This window comes from Ptychodera flava (assembly GCF_041260155.1).
Source record: "Ptychodera flava strain L36383 chromosome 3 unlocalized genomic scaffold, AS_Pfla_20210202 Scaffold_25__1_contigs__length_14229661_pilon, whole genome shotgun sequence".
NCBI lineage: Eukaryota > Metazoa > Hemichordata > Enteropneusta > Ptychoderidae > Ptychodera > Ptychodera flava.
Window position 1 is genome coordinate 2964489 of NW_027248279.1, and position 24276 is coordinate 2988764.

Genomic DNA, 24276 nt, shown 5'->3' on the forward strand with positions numbered 1-24276 from the left:
GTAATCTGACGGGAATGGTTCTCATTGACCTTCAAAAAGCATTTGACACTGTTGACCATGTTATTTTGTTGTGTAAACTAAAAGCTATGGGCATGACAGATGAGGCCATTGATTGGTTTAAATCATATTTGACAGATAGACAACAGGTGGTTAGTGTAAATGGGTTTACATCTTCGTTAAATCAGGTCAATTGCGGTGTTCCCCAAGGATCGATATTAGGCCCGCTATTATTTTCGCTATATGTAAATGACATGTGTTCAGCTGTTGATTGTAAACTCTCTCTTTATGCCGACGACTCTGCATTACTTGTATCGGATACCAATGTTTGCGCAATACAAAACAGATTAAATCAGGATTTGAACAATTTAAATGAATGGTTGATCGATAACAAGCTATCACTGCATCTTGGTAAGACAGAGTCGATTCTATTTGGGTCTAACCATAAATTACGGAGGTGTTCCGAACTTTTCATAACGTGTAATAACACAAAAATCGTTGCGAGGGATGTCGTCAATTACTTGGGAGCTGATTTAGATCAAACATTATCAGGTGAGAGTATGGCCTGGCAAGTGATTCACACGGCAAATTCCAGATTGAAATTTCTCTACCGTAAACGTCATTTTTTGGAAACTAATTTAAGAAAACTCTTGTCAAATGCCTTGATAAATTGTCTGTTTGATTATGCCAGTGCCTATTGGTACCTTGGGCTGAAAACATACACGAAACATCGGTTGCAAACAACACAAAATAAAATTATTCGATTTGTCCTGGGGTTGCATCCGCGAAAACATATTGATGCTTCTCACTACAAAAAATTGGGGTGGCTCCCTGTGGACAAAAGAATTGAATATTTAAAGTCCAATCTGATGCATAAAATTATTCATGGGAAAGGCCCTTCTTATCTCTCATCTATTGTGGTGATGAAAAGCAACGTTCACAATTATAACATTCGCCATGGTGACCTCTCTATTTATATTCCATTCGGTGCGAAATTCGCTCAAACTGGTTTTCACTATTCTGCCTCGAATTTATGGAATCAATTACCATGTAATATACGGCTGACTTCATCAACAATGTTTTTAAACGCTTGTTGAAGAGAAATTTTATAGTGTACTTGACCTTTAGATTGATTTTGTATATCCATTTTTACCTTGTATGTTACAATTGGATGTTTGTGTTTACCGATCTTTTGTCGTTGTTGTTTGTGTGTCTTAAACCGGCAGCAGGATTGTCTTTTTATTCGACTGTTTTCCGCATTTTGTCTTTTCACTTAATTTTGAATTCTTTGTCATCTTTTATATTTATATTTATTGTGTAGTCTTCTTTTCATGGACCACAGTGGAAATAAGTCTTCGGACTTTTCTGTGCTATCCATGCACAAATAACTGCGTTGTCTCCTTTGGTGTTGTAAATTGTTACATTCTGTACTATTTTCTTATTAATTTGGTTATTTGTGCTAAATAAATAAATAAAAAAAATAAAAAATATATTTAAAGACGATTTTCTCAAACTCTTCCGCTATACTATGTAGAGCGCAAACTCCGATGATTTGCGATCTGCTAACGGAAGCATAATCTGCCTTCCCAAAAACCAAGTCTTTTCGTCAAAGACACAATGTTAAACACAGAATATCGGCAATATTAACGGGAAAGAGGTTGCAGACAAACTTTGAAAAAGCTTCACGCTTTTCAAAGCATTTGAATTTGACTTATTTCGTTTTCAGTTTTGCCAACAAGACACTTTACAAATATTCGTCCCGAGAAACATTTAAATCAGCTACTACTTTATTTCGTGAATTTTTAACTAAGTCTGTTATTTTTTATTTTATTTTTTTTATTTTGGCAGTGTAGATGGTGCGCATATATATATATATATATTATATATATATATATATATATATATCTATATATATATATATATATATATATACTCTGTGTGTCTGTCTTTTGTGTGTGCGACTGTAATTGTAAAATCTGCATGCGACGGGTCAGATATATACTGTATGAAAAGTATAACAATTTTAAAATCCCTGGTACATCTCATGTCTTCCTGTGTGCTGTTGCCTCAATAACAACATACAACCACCATGGCATAAATTGCATAATAATCAAATTTGTTATAGTTATAAAATGTACAAATACGATGAGTTTGTGAATATTGACAAAAAATGCTGGGATAAAAGTACTCACCTATATTACAAGCTCTGTTGATTGAATTTGAGGAGAAGCCGTAAGGGATCTACATTGCCATTCTCCTTCATCTTTAGAGATATCAACAGGATATATGGTTAAATAGTATCTGTGATCAGAGCCATCGGTAATACTACAGGTATCACACGAATAATTCTGTTTCCCTGAGAAACAACATGTGCCCTTTTTCCTGAATACCACTGAGGCCAATTGCTTGTTGTTGGATCTTTAAGCCCACATCTTAAAGTTACAGCAAGGTTGCTGATTTCGACTATTGTTCCTGGTGATTCCTCTGTCCACTCTGATGCATTTAATTTTAAAACTGTGAAAAAAACATAATGAAGTGAATGTAGGTGTCGTCGAATCCGACAAAGAAAAAAAGACAAGTAAGGCGTATAATCAAAAACCCATAAACACATATTTCAATTGAGTAAAATGCTTGGACGTCTACACTAGTCCGTTTAGTTTAGTTTTTCAACTCTAATTGATGATTCTGTAACTTGAACATTGTCTGAACTTTAGTAATTTGAAAACAAATTCAGTACCTCCAAAGATTTAAAACAAACAGTATTTCCTTTTTGAAGGATCAAATTTAGTTTGACATCTAGCACTGACTCATCCTCAACTGCAGTTGCGTATTTTTGTTTCGCTTCTTCGCTGTTGGACATTTTTGTCAGTTAAAAGGAATTTCCCGATTACCATTATATCGACGTATACATAAATATAAGAAAAGTATAGAATACATTGCCTTGATTTGTTTCAATGACAGTATCGTAATATTGTTTGATTAAACAAGCAAAGGGGAGAGAGTAACGGACAGAGAGAGAGATAGAATGATAGAGAGACATGCAGATAGATAGATAGATGAAGATAGATAGATAGATAGATAGATAGATAGATAGATAGATAGATAGATAGATAGATAGATAGATAGATAGATAGATAGATAGATAGATAGATAAATAGATAGATAGATAGATAGATATCAGTGAAATTAGAAATTACAGATATTAGTAAAATTTCATGCATCCTACAATCGACAGACAGACTGAACTAATTTGCTAAAGCCTTTACTTTAACAAAAATTGTTTGAACATATCGATATCATTATATTATGATGTATGTTTCTGTGGCGACATTTTGAAACCAGCTCAGAACGTTTTTTTTAACAGCTGAGGTTTGACAGCATTCAGCTCCTGTAAATTTCCGATAGACTATGTATAGATTGCATGCTTGTTTTTAGATTGAGTGTTCCCAGGAGAGTCAGTCCAACCACAACTATTGAAGTCACTGGTGGAGGGCGGGAACGAGCCAAAACCAAATAGTGTGAAGTAAAAGAATAGACGGTTCAACCAGTCTCCAATCTTTAAAGAATCTTTATTTAATTACCAACGTTTCGGTGACGCATAAGTCACCTTCTTCAGGGTAACACTGATAAAAAGAAAGCAATACATAACGATAAAATTCAACAATGCTGAAAACTGCAAAAGTTAAAATACAGTACAATGGGTGACTAAAAAGGATTGCAAAACATCGTGGAATGAGTAAAAAATACAAATAAAATTGGTTTGCATAGAGAAAGGCTAAAAACATAGTCTAAATGCTGTAATTCTTTGCCAAAGAAAATAAAACAGGTAGAAGTTTGGGTTATAACTGATCTTCAAGAGTGCGTAGAAAAGGCCTGTGTGAAAGCCTGTCCAGCTGGATAACAAGTACTGATGAGTGAGAATGGTGGACACCCTAGGGCTGTTGGTTCGGAAAGGGTAGGGCAAAGGGCTCCTTAGTAAAACAGGAGAGAGGTAAACAAGAGAACATCGAGGGTGTCCCGGAGATGGGAAACTGGGCTCTAGCCTTCACGAATGTTAATATCGTGGGGTGTCAGTGTTGTGAAAAGGGTGATGTATTTAAGTTCATGAAGCCGTCTTTGTCGAGTGCTGGTGGTGTGTATTTTACATAGACCACTGGCTTGAAAGTGCGACAGGTTATGATGTGGTTGATTAAAATGTGCAGAGACAGGGGTAGGTTTGTGAGTACGAATGCTGTAGATATGTTCATATATGCGTTTTTTAAGTTCACGTTTAGTTTCTCCTATATATTGTTTGTTGCATTTATTACAGGTGACGATATAAATAAGGTTGCGTGTGTTGCATGTTATGTTACCAGAGACATTGTGAGTTTGGCCAGTGGAGGTGCTGATTAGTGTATAAGTTTCAGTTATGAAATTACATTGATTACAGTGACCGCATCGTTTGGTTTGACCAGTAGTGCTATGATTGGAGGATTTATTAAGTTTGGCTTTAACAAGAAGTTTCTAGAGGTTGGGGGTTGTCTGAAGGCGGTGATAGGGATTTTCTGGATGGCCTTTTTTATTTCATTGTCATTGGCGATGATTACTCTAGTGTCTTTTGAGTATAGTGGAGATTTTGGATTAAATGTGGTGACAAAGGGGATTCTGGAAGCACTTTTTTCAGTATTTGGATTGTCAGACAGGAGGTCCTTCCTGACCAAGTTACGAACTTTGTCTATTTGAAAACGGATGGCATTTGGTTGTATCCTCTGTTTGTGAAGTGATTTATAAGATCTTTGGTAGCCTCGTCGTAAATGGTGTATGTGGAACAGATCAGGCGATAACGTAAAGTTGACTGCGGGTAATAGATTAAGCAGCTAGCTCGATGGAGGACATGTGTTACGACTGGCAAAATTGCAAATATTTAGATCATTTGGAAAGTAAATTTTATTAGGGAGAGACAATGGAACCACCTTGTGTGACGGACAAAACAAGTATTTTCCGTGGATTCCGCAACGAAAGAGTCGTTGACAGTGCCGCGAGGGACTGTGAGCACAGGTAAATGTGCCCGTGTCAACACAGGTGCATCGACGTTCTAGTTGAAGAGCAAAAAATGCAGAAATGAAAACAAGATGTGAAGTGGCAGTTTTCAAAAAATAGCTTCACTCCATGACAGGAGAAGTTCTGAAGTCCTGAACATACCATCACCTGAATTGGATCATCTGCTGACCCTTTTTCATCTAAGCGTACTTCAGAAAAATGGGCAGGAATATGAAATGGACTCAATCTCACGTTATCAACCATATATGAACTGAAAATGCTCACTTGTTTCATTATGTTGCAGTTATCTGTAAATTTGAAACTTTGCCACATGTTTGCAACTTCATTGAAAGTGTTATGATCAACATCATGAATAATATTCAGCACAGATTAACTCTAAATCCAAGTATATAACCCCAATCAGGAACGTTTATTAAAATGTGCAAATCGGGAATTGACTGAATGTTCTCATTAATATGCAAATCAGGAATTGGCTGAAGTAAAAATGTTAAATGACTTTCAATAATGTCGCATTATTGTATCTTCAATGTAAAAAGCGATTCGTCAACTTTGGTCTAGTCAACACAGAAAAATATCCCTAAGTGGGAAAGTTCATTAATATGCAAATTAGGAATTGGCTGAAGAAAAAAAGTTTAATGACTTTCAATAATGCTGATTTATAGTATCTTCAATATATGTTGCAAGATTCACCAACTTCAGATGAGTCAATTAAGATACATACCTAATTAGTGAAGTCCACTTAGTATGTAAATAAGGAATTGGCTTGAAGTTGCTGAATGATAGTCATTATTATCTTTAATGTACATAGCAAGTTTCATTAGTTGTGGTCAAGTCAATTCAAATAAGTATCCCAAATTTCAAAAGTTCATTAAATATGCAAATTAAGAGTATGATGAAGTAAAAATGCTTAATGACTTTCAATAATGTTAAATCAAAGTATCTTCAATATACATACCAAGTTTTGTCAAGTTTGATCAAGTCAAATCAGATATATATATAAAGGAAAGTTCATTAAATATGCAAAATATCCATTATCTTTTATGACACTTCTTAATATCTTTTACAGCTGATATATCTTGATGTGATAAACATTTGTAGCAAATATCATCAAAACTATTAGATATGCAAATGAGCCCTAAATTAACATGACTCTGTTCAATGTTTCATAGCACAATTAAATATTTATCAGATCGATATCTGTAGCACGTTTCACAAAATTTGGTGCCGTAATTTCAAGTTACATACCTAATTACAAAGTCCTTTAAATATACAAATGAACCCTTAATTAACTTGAAAATACTAAATGCTTTACAACGAAATTAGATATCTGTCGGGTCAGTATATGCAAACAGTTTTTAACACGTTTGATGCAGTTATTTCAGAGTTTTATGACTAATTATAAAACTTCATGAAATATGCAAATGATCTATTTATTAACTTGACACTGCTGAATGCTTCTCAGTACAATTGAATATATATCAGATCAACATCTGTAGCAAGTTTCAACAAATTGAATGCTGTAATTTTGGAGTAATATCCCTAATTACAAAGTTCATTTAATATGCAAATGAAGCCTTAATTAACTTCCCACTACTAAACGCATTACAACACAGTTAGATGTCTGTCGGGTCAGTATATGCAGCAGTTTTCATGCAATTATTTCGGAGTTATATGACTAATTAGCAAACTTCATGAAATATGCAAATGCGCTATTTATTAACTTGACACTCAGGCCTATCAGGACATTTGGATATTTATCACATCAACATCTTAAGCAAGTTTCATTAAATTTAATGCTGTAATTTGGAGTAATATGACTAATTACAACACTTCATAATATACGCAAATGACCTATTTGTTTACTGACACTGCAAAATGGGAAACCATTGTACGGAAAAAAACAATATTGCATAACTTCATTAATATGCAAGCCACACTAGCCAAAATCTAATCAGTTCTGCAAGTAGCATATTGTACCGTGTCTACTAAATCTGACTTGAATCCGTTCAGGCGTTTTTGAGTTATCGTGTAAACAGACAGACAGACAGACAGACACACACATAACACACACACACACACACACGACAGACAGACAGACATCGCTATGACATTAGCCCACGTGTTCTACACACGTGAGCTAAAAATCGATCGACCGTTACTTGCGAGACAACGCACTGCCGAGTCAGTAAAAAGATGATAAGCATCAGAAAGAGTATGGAAGTCCTCGCTACTAAAGAAAACCATATGAACTGAAAATGCTGACGTGTTTTACAACAGGTTTATTAATAGTAGTATGCGTCACACAACATTCAGATATCTGTTATAACACTTTATAGAGCACGTTGTATCAACTTCGCACAGTACTCTCAGAGTTTAACCACTGATTACTAAACTTTATTTAATATGCAAATGAGCTACTAATCAAATTGACACTGCTCAATGCTTCATTGGACAATTAGATATCCATCAGATCAACATTTGTAGCATGTTTCAGTAAATTTAATGCTGTAATTTAAGGGTAATATCACTAGTTCATTAAATATGCAAATGAGCCCTTAATTAACATGACACTGTTCAATGTTTCATAGCACAAATAAATATTTTTCCGAGCAATATCTGTAGCACGTTTCATCAAATTTGGTGTCATAATTTCAGAGTTATATACCTAATTACAAAGCTTATTAAATATGCTTATGAACCCTTCATTAACTTCACACTACTAAATGCTTTACAACTCAGTTAGATATCTGTCGGTTCCGTATATGCAGCAGTTTTCGTCAAATTTGATGCAGTTATTTCAGAATGATATGACTAATTATAAAACGTCATGAAATATGCAAATGAGCTTTTTATTAACCTGACGCTGCTCAATGCTTCTCAGTACAATTTGATATTTATTAGGTCAACATACGTAGCAAGTTTCATTAAATTTAATGCTGTAACTTGGAGTAATATCACTAATTACAAATCTCATTAAATATGCAAATGAAGCCTCAATTAACTCCACACAACTGAATGCTTTACATCACAATTAGATATCTCTAGGATAAGTATCTGCAGCAGATTTCATCAAATTTGGTGCGGTTATTTTGGAGTTATATGACTAATTACAAAAGTTCATAATATACGCAATGACCTATTTGATAACTTGACACTGCAAAATGCTTCTCAGTAAAATAGATATTTATCAGATCAATATCTGTACCCGATTTCACAGACTTGGGTGCCGTAATTTCAGAGTTGTATATCTAATTGCAAAGTTCATTAATGCAAATGAACCCTTAATTAACTTCACACTACTAAATGCTTTACACCATAGTTAGATATCAGTCGGATCAGTATCTGCAGCAGATTTCATCACATTTGGTGCAGTTATATAGGAGTTATATAACTAATTACAAAACTTAATAAATATGCAAATGAGCTAGTTATGAAGTTGACACTGCCCAATGCTTCTAAGTATAATTAGATATATATCGGATCAATATTTGTTGCAAGTATCATCAAGTTTGGTGCAGGAATATCAGAGTTATGTCACTAATAACAAAAGTTCATTAAATATGCAAATGAGCAGACAATCGACATGACAGTCACAATATCATCAAAATGTTGTAAGATTGTCATCTGTGAAAAGTTTCATGAAATTTTGTGCAGTATTTCTTGATATATGTCTACACTGTCATTACCGTCTCCATAGGGAAACCATTGTAAGGAAAAAAATGATATTGCATAACTTCATTAATATGCAAGCCACACTAACCAAAATCTTATCAGTTCTTGCAAGTAGCATATGGTACCTGTGTACCAAATCTGACTTGAATCCGTTCAGGCGTTTTTGAGTTATCGTGTAAACAGACAGACAGACAGACACACACACTAACACTAACACTAACACTAACACACACGGACAGACAGACAGACATCGCCACGACATTAGCCCACGTGTTCACGCACGTGAGCTAACAACTAAAAGCTGCTGGAAAAGGCAAGAGGCCCTGACTGTGACAGAGGCCAATAAGCAATGAGCAATAAGGGAAGCAGTTTAACTAGGTACACACACTCCAACCGCAATCCTTAACACCGTATGCTTGAATAATACCAAGTTTTTCAGTCTCAGGGGGAGTAATGAACATCGTCAGATGAACAAGGGAGACATCCACTTATCAAGAGAAAGGGGAGAGTATCTACTGTTGAAAGAACGGCTGACGAAGACCAGAAAAGGCGAGCCTGGCAACACACGTCAGTTTGCTTAGAAGGCTTATGGTACACGCGCAACAGCCGATACCTGTCCTGTAGCCGCATATAAAAAATATAAGCATCGAATCATCCACAGTTCATCAAGGTTTAAGGGTCTCCGTTCTACCTTGGAATTGAATATTTCAAGACCAACTAGATAAGGGCGTGTGGTTCAGGAACCAACCGATGGGTATTAAAAAATTGAATAACATAATTGAAATCAATAGCAAAGGCAACGCTTTGCTTTTTCTTAATTGGTCAGTGATTCCCGTTGCAACGTGGCTCACTGACAAATTTAGTAATCATAGCACTCGTAAAGTATAATGACCCCCGATGTGCCTTCAAAATAGCGCCCTAAATTCACATCGAAGATCACAAGTTTCTGAGATTTACCATTTTCCAACTAGAGCTTCAGGGGCTTCACCATACGTAGCGTGGACATGTGACATACACAACACTGCCCATACAACTTCTGCTCCGACCAATATACCCGTAAACTGCGATAAAACTACCCACTATTTAACCGGAACAACTACTATGCAATGCTTGCACGGATGTAGCGTCACGATAGCAAAACTCCACAAAGTTCCTTAGAAAAACTGGTAAATTCTTCCTGGCGAAACTGCACTAGTCCTCCTACATGTGCCCTGTACAGAACTCTCTAGATTCTTTTAAGCAAAACAAATGCGCATGCGTCTATTTCTATCCTACATCTTTTACTTTCACAGCGCGAGGGCGCCAGACTACAAATTCACTTTCCAAGCTAAGTACAGGAGAACTGGGCGTCTCTACACCAGCCCCCAAATTGTTCATGCAAACATTAACAATTTCCTCCTAACAAATTTAAGACACCAACATCCATATGTGCCGAAATTACATAACAAATAGAAATAACAAATCAAAAATTTGAAATCGAAATGCAAAGTCAAATGGTATTCCGATAACACGAATACAATAATGTTCTTCTTAAACATGAGAATCCGTACATCCTGGACCATGCCCAGACCTCGTCCGGTCAAATCATGCCACCAAGCATGATATCTTGACATCCGTGACCATGCCCAGACCTCGTCCGGTCAAATCATGCTGCCAGGCATGATATCCTAACATCCGTGACCATGCCTAGACCTCGTCCGGTCAAATCATGCTGCCAAGCATGATATCCTAACATCCTGGACCATGCCCAGACCTCGTCCGGTCAAATCATGCTGCCAAGCATGATATCCAATACATCTGTAACTTCATAGATAATCAAATGCTGAACGTAGTGGGTTGACTGGCCACTACTTGAGATCGTTGTTATTATAGCTGCTGGTAACTGCAACCACACCAATACCACTAAGTATGTGCTTCCAGCAGTGTGCACAACTTATCATATGGTCTCTCCAAAACATTAGATCTGGTCTTCACCAATACACGTCGCACCACACCTTTCTGGTCAGGCATAACTTTGACGATTACACCCAAAGGCCATACATTTCTGGAGGTGCCCTCATCCTTTACCAATACGACATCTCCAACTCGTAAGTTTTTCTTGACTTTCAACCATTTCTGCCTGTCTTGCAGGGAAGGTAAGTATTCCTTTGTCCATCTTTTCCAAAACAAATCTGACAGATACTGCACTTGCTTCCATCTTTGTGCAGCATACAAGTCACTCTTCTCCGTCATGCCAGGAGGCATTGTTGCTCCCTTCATAGTAAGCAACATATTGGGTGTCAATGCTTCCAAGTCTCTAGCATCGTCCGATGATACTGTAATCGGGCAGCTATTAATAGTGTGCTCCACTTCACATAGAAAACTATGAAGACTATCATCTGTAAGTTGTTGTTGCCCAACAATGACATTCAGCAACTGTCTGATGGTGCGAATTTGTCTTTCCCATACTCCACCAAAATGGGATCCATACGGCGGGTTAAACTTCCATTCTATACCTTCTCCTAACAGGTTTTGTTGATCTTAGCCTGATTCCATTCTCGAGCTCCTCCTTCAACACTGTATTTGCTCCAACAAAATTGGTACTATTGTCGGATCTTATTGACTTCACTGGTCCCCTCCTAGGTATGAATCTTCTCAATGCATTGATGGAAGAATCCGAACTAAGAGATTCTGCCACCTCTATGTGAACAGCGCGTATGGCTAAACAAGTAAATATTGCACCATATTGCTTTACTGTACTTCTCCTTATCTTCATCTCAATCGGCCCAAAGTAATCAATGCCAACATTGGTAAATGGTGGTTCTTTGACTGCAAACGATCAGCTGGCAAGTCTGCCATCTTCTTCTCACAAGTCTGGCTCGCTGACGTCTACAAGTCACACATTTACTGACTATACTTCTAGCTGCAGAGTTTGCGCCAGGGATCCAATACTTCTCGTGTACTTGTGCATCTTCTGCTACCATGGACAAACTCAGACGTCCTCCTACACGCAGCAAACCATCTGCTCCGATGACAGGATCCAGTCTGTAGATGTTACTATTTCTTCGTGACTTCTTGTCTTTATAGCGATCCGCTGACAAACTTTCAACATCTTTGGGAAATGCTTTCTTTTGTACAAACTTGATGATCGCAGTTTCTGCTGCTTTCATGTCTTGCACTGTAATTTCATGTGGTCCATCCACGCTACAACTTCTGTTCTTGGCACGTCTCAACAACGTATCACCAACTTTATGTATCCAAGCCACTGCTTTCTTCAATTTATACCAACTTGAGTAATAGTGTATCAGTTTTTGCACCGTTTCCTCTGCATTAACGGATGTTGCACTAACCGTCACTCTGCAAGAGTCTGTCTGAAACATCGGGCACCGTTCCAAAAATAACGGGCACGGTTTCTTCATCTGACCTAATGGATATTCTATGCACTAGTGCTGATTTCTTCACCTCTGGATCTTCTGGATCTAGCTGTGTACTGTAGCTATCACTTGGCCATTTGTCTTGTGTCTTCAACAAGAAATCAGGACCACCTCTCCATCTTTTTTATTCTTTAGAAAAACATCTATTTTCTGACCTCTAGAGCACTCATCTGCTGGGTTTTCACTGGTATTAAGGTAGCGCCAGTTCGCTGGATCTGATCCTCCTCGAATCACCGCTATTCTGTTCGCCACAAAGGTATGAAATCTTGTGGTATCGTTATTTATGTATCGCAAAACGGTTCTGCTTTTGGTCCAAAACACAGATTCGTCAATTGGCAAATCCACCTCCTTTCTGAGAAGTTTGTTGAGCCTTACTGCTATGGTAGCTGCAGTTAATTCCAATCGTGGAATCGATATTTGTTTCAATGGGGCCACTCTTGCTTTGGCCATCATCAATGTGCTATGAATGTTCCCACTTTTGTCGATCAACCTGAGATACGACACAGCACCATAACCATTTTCACTAGCATCCGCAAAGTGATGTAGCTGAGCCACGTCCACTTCACCAAAGTACTCAGGCTTTATACATCTAGGTACTATGAAACTCTCTTCTAATTTTGGTAGGTCACTTAACCACTTCTCCCAAACTTTGCGTTGTTTCCCAGGAATATCATCATCCCAGCCTAGTTTTGCCTTACACAACTGCTGCAAAAGCATCTTGGGTGGCAGTAGTGCTGGTGCTGCCATGCCCAGTGGGTCATATAATGAACTAACCACTCCGAGAATTCCTCGTCTGGTCGTTGGTTTCTCTTTAGTACGATTTCTGAATTCGAATACGTCAGATTCCACATTCCATTGCATACCGAGTGCATGCTCCATGGGCAAGTCATCTTGCTCCAAGTCTAAGTTCTTCACCTCTGTCGCCCTTTGTTCTTCAGGTATTGCTTCCAAAACTGGACGCGTATTACTGATCCACTTCGTGAGCTTAAACCCTGATTTCTTACAGGTGTCAATCAGCCCTTCAGCCAAAGTCTTCCCTTCTGTCACAGTTGAGGTTGGCTTCAACATGTCATCAACATAGAAGTTTCTGGAAATGGTGTTCTTGACACTCAGATCAGAAGTATTGTCTGAGGATTTCTTCAACGCAAAATTGGCACAACTAGGTGACGATGTATCCCCAAAGATGTGCACTGTCATTCGGTACTCGACAAGAGGTTCCTCTTCATTACCATTTGGCCACCACAGAAAACGTTGGAAATCCCGGTTTTCTTGCACACACCTACTTGAGAGAACATGGCCTCTATATCTGACATTAGTGCTATCTGCTCTTCACGGAAACGTATGAGCACTTCTACAAGTGAACTGGTCAGATCCGGTCCTTGCATCAACTCCTTGTTGAAAGAAGTTCCCTTGTATTCAGCGCCACAATCAAAGACTACCTGGATTTTCTGTTTTTGTGGATGGTACACTCCATGGTGGGAAGATACCATTTCTTTCCAGGATTGCCTTCCAATTCTTCCTGTGGCACCCTTTCAGCATAGCCTTTATCATGATACCTTCCATGAAGGTAGTATATTCTTGACGATAGTCATCATTGTTTCTAAATTTCTTCCTCAGCTGAGAAAGCCGATATTCAACTGCCACTTTGTTGTTTGGCATTGTAACACTGTCATCACGAAACGGTAATGATACCTGATAATGTCCTTAACAAACTGTGTCTGTTCGTTCATGATCTTCATGAATTTTCAATCTTCAACCGAATCTACGGGTTTGTCATCTATGATATGCTCTCTGTACTCGTGATTGAAGAGGTTGATTAACTGCTGATCAATCGAAGGTCCAACTTGTATTCTACAGACTGTTGCTGCAACTTCATTTGCTGACATGCCAGCGCCCATTAGGAAACCATTCACGACCCAGCCTAAACGGGTACGTATGGCAAATGGTCCATCTCCAATACTGTTTATCACTTTCCACAGTTCAAACACTTCGGGAACGTTACCACCGATGAGTAGGCCAATATCCTCATCTATCTCAGGCAGATGTACCTTTCGCAAATACGGATACTTGTTGATTTCGTCTTGTGTAATGATGTTATCCTTTGAAGCAGGAATTTCTTCTTGTGTGTACATAGCTGGAACTTTAATGGTTCAATGCTCATCAAGATCTGAAACTTCTAGACTTTTGACAATACGACTATCAACTGATTTACTTCCAGTAATGGTGTTCAGCCCAAGTTTTGTTTTCTTGCCACCGACGTTGAGTTGTCAACAAAGTGTTTCAGTACAAAATACTGTGTCACTGCCGTTGTCAATAAAGGCATACGTTTGTACCCTAATACCACTTGATCTGCATTTGACCTTGACAGGAATGAATCACTGGTCTATATGCAAGCCGTTTGTTTTCTGCAGTCTGATGTGAGGCATCAATCATCCCCACTGTTGTTACTACTTTGTTTTCAGACTGGTTTTTGGTGTTGTTGAAGTGCAATACGGTCGGATGTGTCTTGCCACATTTCTCACACGTCAGCTTGTTTGTACAGTCTTTCACCAGATGTTTTCCATTTTTCAGGCAACCAAAACATAACCCTTTCATTTTGATAAGCTGTTTTTTGTCATCATAGGATTTGTCAGCAAACACTTGACAGTCTTGAATTTCATGTGTACTGTCTGCACAGCACAAACACGGAGAAACAGTCTCTGTGCTGACTGCGTAGGTGTTGCGTTTTTGTGTACCACTAGTTGCTTTCTTGCTGCTCTTTGCTCCCTTGTCTTTGGATGGAATGGTAGCAAGATTACCAAACACCTCTTGGGACATAGTTTGAGCTTCCCTGTTGACTAACTCCACCAGATCTTTAAACTGCACTGGCCGAACTTGTGTAATGCTGTATGTTTTACTGCGCCATCTGTCTCGTAACTGAAAGGCAGTTTGTATACCAACATTTGTAAGTTTTTGTAGTGGTTGAGCTCTCTCAAATGTGGTTCACCTTTCATCGCGTTTTCACACTTTGTCAGGAAGAGGGCGAAATCTTTCAAGGCGGTCTTATCCTCTGATTTCAATTCTAGCCAATCCTCTGCTTGCTTGGTGTAGGCTCTGGCCATCACATACGGTTACCAAACTCAGTTTCAAGGAATTTCCTGGCTCTATCATACCCTTCATTTGCTTCCATGTGAATGCAACTGCTCACTATTTCTCTCGGTTCACCACGTCTGTATTGCTCCAAGTAATACAAACGATCATCAGGATCTTCAGTGTTGGATTCAATGCCATGTCGAAAGGCGCTCATGAATGATTTATACTGCAATGGGTCCCCTGCGAATATGGGTATTGCTTGTGGTGGTAAAGCAGCATGTTTGTTATGCTCAATCAACAGTTTAGTAACTGCGGCTAGGTTATGATCACTACAGGAACTATGGCTACTATTGCTACCTGTACACAACCCAAGATCAGAACCAGATTTTGTCTGCTTGTTTACCTCAGTTTTTTCGGGTTTTCTTTCTTCTGAACTGTGCACAATACTGCTAACAGGACTATAAGATTTACTAACATCTGGACTATCACATGTGTGAAAGCTGCCCAAGTTGCTAGCACTGGTACTTTTCTTCTTGATGTTGCTGTAAAATGTAGCGGGTGTTTTAAATAAATCTTGTAAGTTGTACTCATGTAAGCTACTTTCATCTTCACCATCGTCAAAACGACGGTACACTTCAATATTTGCATTCTGTTCAGCAATTTCTGTTTTTAAATCCAATAACTGCCTTTGTTTATAAATTTCCTTCTGTTGCAATTCCATTTCTGTTTGTAATTTGGCTAGTTTATGGTTTTCCTTCAAACCGGCTAACTGAGTCACCATTGCAGTTCTCTTTGCTGCAGCTGCTTCTGTAGATGCCTTGCTGTTAACACTGCTACCACGTGAGGACACACGTGATGATACCCTGCTTGATTTTGCTGATTTAAATCTATGTTTTTTACTACCAGCATATAGCCAGTTATCGACCACATGTCGGAATTCATCAAACCCAGTCATACGTGGTAATGACCAACTGCAATACATTTCTTGGTTTTTCTCATCATCCAATGATTCATGGTATTTTGCATCTGCTTCCTTGAAATTTTCAAAGGCGACTTCACAATCTTTCATTTTATTTTTCACCAAAATACCATTGACTTTATCTTTCATCAAAGTTTTTATCTGATTCTTCAACGCTGTTACTCTACCATAGACATGTGACCTGGTAGATTTCAATCTTTCACTTTCAGCTTCAATGAGCTTGTCTGTTTTCTTGGAGACACGCTTCGAATTTTCTGGATTACCAGGATGCGGGTCTTTATTCTCTGTTTCCACCTTAACCCTTGTTTCATCATTGGCGGCCATTTTGCTTCCAATACAGTATAAATTCACTGTGCTGAATAATACTAAAATTGCCCAGCACAATAGTACATGCAGTAAAGTATTACACAATGGCCTTGTAAATTCGGACATGCGCAGTGGTGTTTATTGTCCACGTGCGTCAGTTCTCCACTGGGAAACTGCGACCATGCCGCGATTAAAAAAAATATTGTCCTACCAGATTTCCCGGGCTGTTTCCTACCAGTCTTGTGTTCAGGTTTCCACTGCACAGTTCCTACCCGATTGGACAGTCCTCCTCGAACTATATTCTCAGTTTTTCTACTATTATGACCCCGATGTGCCTTCAAAATAGCGCCCTAAATTCACATCGAAGATCACAAGTTTCTGTGATTTACCATTTCCCAACTGGAGTTCAGGGGCTTCACCATACATAGCGCGGACATGTGACATACACAGCACTGCCCATACAACTTCTGCTCCAACCAATATACCCGTAAACTGCGATAAAACTACTCACTATTTAATCCGGAACAACTACTATGCAATGCTTGCACGGAGGTAGCGTCACAATAGCAAAACTCAACTTCCAGGCGAAACTGCACTAGTCCTCCTACATGTGCCCTGTATAGAACTCTCTAGATTCTTTCAAGCAAACAAATGCGCATGCGTCTATTTCTATCCTACATCTTTTACTTTCACAGCGCGAGGGCGCCAGACTACAAATTCACTTTCCAAGCTAAGTACAGGAGAACTGGGCGTCTCTACATAAAGTCTGCTCACGACTGCTCGATGGCGTTTGTTAAACCAACTGTAGCTGTACAACTTTGCTGGCACAAAAATTCTGCATCACCTGACCGATATGCTGTGGCCAGTGCAGACCAGCAGTGTAAGATGAGTAACATACTCGCTAGAACACAGCATACATTTGATGGACGACCGACCGCGACCGGAAGTACAAGCTGATGCCTGCCGAACATAGCCCAGTACCGGTTGCCTGTCCTTCGTATGCTATTCGAGGTCCTACATCGTCAGTGCCCTCCATCAATTGCAACAGTTACCAGGGATGTTTTCAAATGTAAAAATCAGTAGCGGATCGTTCAGCTTTACCTTCAACATCATCGGAAATAGCTCCCTATCTCAACAGTTGCAGTCTCCACCCGTGTACCACGTAAAGTCGCCTCCAGCAAAACACCACCGACCTGCAGGATCTACTCTGATTCCGACTCAGATTGAATGATTTGACGATAACATAATTAGACTTTCTCGTTTTGAAGTTTTACTCATTGTTCTTGTTTCAGCAAGCTTATACATGAATTCCAAAATATAATGATATAAAATATAAATAAAAATATAGATATAAAATACGAACGGTTTATTCTAAAATGCAAAGAAAATGTATAACTCTGTAACTCTTTCACTATCAGTATCACGAACACACGGTAGCAATCTTACATGGTTTTAGTTTTATCATAGAACAATTGGGTCTATGGTATTATTTCTGTTTCACAGTCCCTATCATTCGATAAATAGTTCAGCTTACGAGCAAAGTCCTGTTTACATGTAAGTTTCACTATTTCACAGTAGTTCATTTTGGCATGTGTTCTTCGTTATACATTGTACTGAAGATTGTATGAAGGTTACAGGCCGCTCACGATAGGGTTCAACCGTGGCAGTTAATTCAAATCGCCCGGACGCCAAGGCAAGCATTGAACATTGCTGTAAAGAGCAAAAACGCGCTTTTATATATCCTTTAAGCCATCTATGGTCACTATTTGGGTCTTATATTGATTTGCCTAAGGTATTATGCCATCGAAAAATTTGTAGAAAATGGGCGAATTTGTCCCTTTAATTGTAGGTTCAAACCTACTCCAATTTTAAATCACTTACCATATTTATAATTAGTAGAACAAAATATATCCATGTAGGTGCCTGTGCTAATCTGCCATGTTAAGCACACCACAAGAAAAGAGGGATTTATTATTTTTCTTGCTGGAACAAGCTAAGAGGTTAAATCTCTTACATTTCCAATAACTACGAAGAAAATACAATGACAGATAATGGAGAGGTTTTCTGTTGAACCCGATAAATTTCTCGCGAACTCTTTTAAATATGTAATTTATTTTTCCAGGAAGTCTAATATCAGCATTGCTGATTTTTTCCATACACTCAGGCATGTCTAAACAGGTTAGTCCACGCTTTTAATATCAGATTATATAGTGAACACGGTAAGCAGTAGGTCATAGCTGTATAGTTATCGTCGTTGCTAAAAATAAAGATTTTAATACCAAAATCCAGACAAAAATATGCCGAACTTGTGTATTTATACTTCTAATCTACTTAAACAGTCAAAACCTGTTTGAAGCAAGTTTCATTATTTAAAGTAGGATATTGCCCTCTACTGTTCATTGAATAAGCTTTTCTTCAGTAAGCACATCGAGTGGCTTCAAGAACATGACAATGTTCACCATGCCAAAGTCAATCAAATTTTGATTTGGGCGGGTTTTCTGGTTCAGAAAATATACGTTAGCTTAAAACAAATCAGTTGCCAAATTAAAGCAAAACATATAATAGTTCTATATTAGGGTATGCAGCAATGCCGTCACTCTTTCCTAATGCATGACTAAGTTTTTTTCAAGATGAATATCAGCAGTTTAGCATCGCATTTAGTTAACATAATTATGATAAGTTTAAATGTGTTTCAGGATGTCACACTATCAGTTCTATTATAGTGAAAACTGATGTTGCAGGAGTAACATACACTGTATAACTGTGAAAGCCATGACCACGGGCAATGATATACATACTAGAAAATGATTGCTAACGTAATCAGTATTAAAAATTATAAAATGATAAGAGAACATGACAAATGCACTTCAAAGATGTAGTAGTCGATCATTGTTTGGACAAAATCAAAATCTTAAATTACCGTAAATTGATGCCGTTCATTGTACAGCATAGCGACAAAACAAATTATAAGTTCGTAAACAGAAAGGAATTTTTTTACACTAATTTGCCAAGCATGGCGAGCCAACAATGTCCGACTGTGCGTGACAAAACGTATTAAGGTAGTATGCACCTCGAAAGTGAAAGACTTAAACTTTTGCTCTAACTTTCCTCAAGGAATCTTCCAATCCTTCTCTTTCAAAATCAAGAATAAAAATAGGGGGTCACCGTGCAAATTTTGGAACTAGAGAAACAAATTTCCCAAGATTTACCGATATTAGAAATTCAAATGGCCGCCATCCCTGTGTTAACTCTATGGAGAAAAATAAAATTTTCGAATTTCGAAAAACTAAGCCGGTGATAAGTTTTCTTTCACCGAGAGCTTTAAAATGAACCCCCACATGTGGTATATCAGAAGAGAATTGTAAAAGTTTGAGAGTCCGAATGTCTGTTCCCGAGGTGCCTTCTACCTTAAGGGAGCCTTTTTAAATGGACACCAGAGTAGGATATGAAATTCTTTAACCATATTATAGAATACATAATAATGTAATTAATACAACTGAAATACAAAAATACAGTCTAACATTTACGTCGCCTTATGTATTACAGGCTCATATATGAAAACATTTGCGAAAATCTCATAAAGCTAGGTGTAATAGGTGATTCAATGTTAATGCGTTATTGAAAGTTTTAGAAATAAAAACAGAGAGCTATATACATACCTAGAAAACTACATACCACGGCTTTTACCAAACGTTCCATATCGACCTGCGTAACAGATGCCTTGGTATGAGAATCACTTCCGTAATTATTAGCTTAAAATTTCCTGGTTCATCGCTCGTCGCCCGTAAACCGACATGCATAATAATAAGACACGTAAAGAAAGAATCAGTTCCGGTTCAAATATCACTTGTAAACATATCCTTGTATAACATTTTGTCGCATGTTGTACTCTCGAGGGAATTCTCCAATAACTTGGAATCATTAAATGTGCTAAATTTTTAATAAGAAAACAAGAAACTTGTTTAATATTACACAATAATTTTCTTTCTATCTTAGAAATTATATTTACAATTCGCTACCACTGTGCCAAATGTTCCGTATCTGTCAAAATCCACTAGAATATAGTTCGATGGATTCTACCGGTATATAGCGGAATCAATAAGCGAATTCATTGCTATCCAGTTTAGAGAAGGGTGGTAGAATACACAATGGATTCTATTAGTATCTGGTTAAACACTCTCAGAAGTTGATTTTGGGAACACATATCGTAATCCTCTATGGATATTGCTGGATTCCCTAACCATAATGAATTGCAGATCTGCTTGGGTGTAAGGAGTGCAGGTATAGAAAATACACCTCTGTATCCATTATGGGTACTGTTGAATTCTATTACAATAATTAATGCACTGGATATAAAATGTAAGTGGGTCCAAACTTTACAAAATGAGAATGGATATTGTCAAAGACTGGAACTGCGACAATCTGATCTTGAAAACAAGCATACAGCTATTCTATTATAACTACGAGCGTGCTATTCTGAATCGGGTTATTTAAATGTAGCAACTGTGCACCACTTATTTTCAATATATTGAGCACTTTTGTCTGCGAAATAGAGGAATGTTGAGTGAAAAGGTACCTACTAACGACAGGCGTATGACAATTGACATACAAAAAAAATACAATTACCTGGCAATTGACATACAGTAAAAATCCCCTTTTATCTAGAAATGAGTATTTATTATTTGCATGGTCATTGCGCGATCCACAAAATTTTTCAACGTTAAAATTAAAATTAAATTCATTTAATCATTTGCAGCCAATTTGACAAGAAAAAAAACTTGACAGCACTGTAAATATAGAACGGCTGACCCGGGGCCATAAGAAAGTCCCTCTATCACGTTCTAAGTGAATGAAAGGTCGCTAGGCATGTTAGTGGCTCGCTCTCCAAATACTACGGTGTAGCATACTGATCGGGTGCTCTCAAATGTACAGCAAGATGTATTTGTATCATGCTGTCCCGGTTAAAATAAGATAAAGCACGACCTAATATTGTGAATCAGGGCTCAAGAAAGTTTTTGCTATGGGATTTATGTGCGCAGGAAAGTGTTTTATATGGCTTCCGTCGCATAGCCTCGTCGTGTCTAGTATTTATATTTATTTGGATGTTCCATTTATGGATGGGTGGCCATGAAGTGGCAAACTTTAAGACAGCCGGTCAAAAGTCTGGTTAAGATTAAAAACCAAGTCTTTTTTAACAATAAAATATTGATCTTTGTAAGTGAACAAATAACAGTGACATCGACGTGTCTTTTATTCATTGACCAACACTTATTGACAACTTAAATGACGTACAATGACTCTTCGGCATTTTCAACACATATACATATTATTCGCTGTTAACTTAGCTAGACACTCCTTAAAGTGACAATGCGATAACGCGTCAAATGTGTCGATCATCCTTTTTCATCTTCATCTTCATTTGGTTTCCCACCGGTCAGCACGAGTTAATCTTTGTTACTACGTTTACACTTGAAGTGATGGATCCGAGAGAATTTCTGAAAATCGCCGTTTTTGAAACTGTCATCTGACATCAGAACAGTGGGATTGGATTTCGTCCGACCATCGCGACGTCAGACCTACTAGCGAAAAAAATGATGGAAAGATAACTTTTTCATAATTCAGAAAATCCACCGACGTGAAAAAATATGAAACAAATGTAGATCGTGTGAAAACGGTACGCTTTTCCCGCAGAGGAAGTCCTTCAAATGTTTCAAATCTAGCGACTAGATGGATACTACTTGAGGTGAGCCAAACGGTGTTTATTTATCACAAAGTGTCAATGAAAGGCTGTCAGTAGCATCTGTTATCAGACATCGCCGTCTCAGCTGACCATTGCGTCAGAAAGCTCTAGAAACAATCATGAAAACATATTTTAGCCGACAAACATTGATGCGAAGTCGGTTCAATTCGGTACAAAAATTACATAAAAGGTCACAAATACGCATTTCGTGGCCCATATATCCGCGGAGAAATAATTAGTCGGGTCGGAAGGCAGAGCTCCCATGCACCCAATGGATATATTTTTAACCTACATTTTTGTAATCCTTAGAGTCTATAGTTCAAGCCCCCACTCAATTATCAGATTTATCAAATATAATATTATTTACTTGATAAAATATTCAATGGAAAACAAAAGAATGACAAACTGTTAATGGGCTGTTGACACATTCGTTAATGCGAGAACCCGGGATTGAGAAATATCAAAACAAATCAAATATTGTCCGATGGGGTTCATTTTTCGCCATCTTGGCCGCCATCTTGAATTTCAACAATTGGGTAGGGGTCACATATTTTACCGCTCGACGGAAATACAAACAATAAAATTCTATACACTTTACATATTTAGAAAGCCTAGATCATGGCATTTTCTTGGATATATAACTTAATGGGGATAAATTAATATTCGAACGTCGATTAGACTTTATATCGGCCATTGACCGTAAATCGTAAAATGTGCTTAATTCCAAACCCAATAACTAAGTTCCCATTCCACAAAGCAATTTTTCATACATTATTTATATATTTCTGGAAGAACTTAGTGCAATTAACAAGAATATGAGTCTTGATATTTAGTGGGTACATGAGCTTGTTTTCTTAATACGTGGTATGCCATATATCCGTGTGTAACATCAATGGGTAGGGGTAATGTTTCCCTTTCTGTTTCGAATCATGAATGATAAAACCATAAAAATGTTACATTTTTTTAAAGTTCTGAATCAGGCCTTTATATATATATATATATATATATATATATATATATATATATATATATATATATATATATATATATATATATATATATATATATATATATATATATATATAATATATATAGAAGAAACTTGGGTTGAAACACACTACCACACCTGGTTGTTAGGTTCCAAACGTATTTATTATACCTCAAACACAACGTTTCGCTCTAAATTTAGAGCTTCTTCAGGTGTTTTCTACAATAAAAAGTACGAACATGAAAATTACAATGGTTAATTGTGTAGGAAAACGAGCAATGTAGAGTTATGTAGTAAAAAAAATCTGGAAATGTACATGAATGACAGGAGAGACTAAAAATACAATGGTTGAATTTTATAGAAAAACGAGCAATGTGGAGTTACAGGTATCTGAAAATCTGTAAATGTACATAAATGAAAGGAGAGAGACTAACCTCGAGGTTGTGACTACGGTCAAAACTGTCTGGACCTACGCCGAGAGCTGGAAATTGGCGCGCTGAAGTGCAGGGGGGGGGGGGGTCCCTTTAAATACTCAAAAGCTGGTATGTGGGGGCGCTGTTAAATGCTATGTAAATTTTGGGCGAATGTTTAGGCCAGCTGGAGACAGTGTGTCAAGTTTTTTGATCCATTGTGATTCTAAATGTTTGCGTAGTTTGTCATCCTGTTTATTGACTTGGATGATGCCAATTATTGAAACATCACTGATACTGTGTTGATCAGAATTAAAATGTATGGCGACCGGGGTATCTTTTTTATGACGCACTGAGGAGAGGTGGTTATTGAAACGAAGTCTGAGAGATGTTTTAGTTTCCCCGACATATTGTTTATGGCAGCGTTGGCATGTGAGGAGGTATACGACGTTTTTGCTGTTGCAGCTGATGGCATTTCTGATTGTGTCTGTTTTCTTGTTGACTGTGCTTTGGAACTGTGATGTATTAAGGGTATATTTGCAAATGTTGCAACCCCTCGTAGATTGACATTTGGTGAAACCGGGGCTGGATTCACCGGCGTTGTTAATATTCCAGCGGACAAGGAGGTCTTTGAGGTTGACATTGCGTCGATATGATAT

At 37.8% G+C, this 24276-nt stretch overlaps 1 protein-coding gene across 1 annotated transcript; it reads right to left on the minus strand.

Moving 5' to 3' along the window:
• Nucleotides 1-12212: 12212 nt before the first annotated feature.
• On the minus strand, nt 12213-13319 carry LOC139125190 (uncharacterized). Its single transcript, XM_070691293.1, has one exon. The coding sequence runs from the start codon at nt 13317-13319 to the stop codon at nt 12213-12215; it is 1107 nt and encodes a 368-aa protein (XP_070547394.1).
• Nucleotides 13320-24276: the final 10957 nt, after the last annotated feature.

What these genes read in the sequence shown, in the direction of transcription:
- LOC139125190 (XM_070691293.1), bottom strand. Translation starts at nt 13,319, where the DNA reads ATGACAGTGCACATCTTTGGGGATACATCGTCACCTAGTTGTGCCAAT.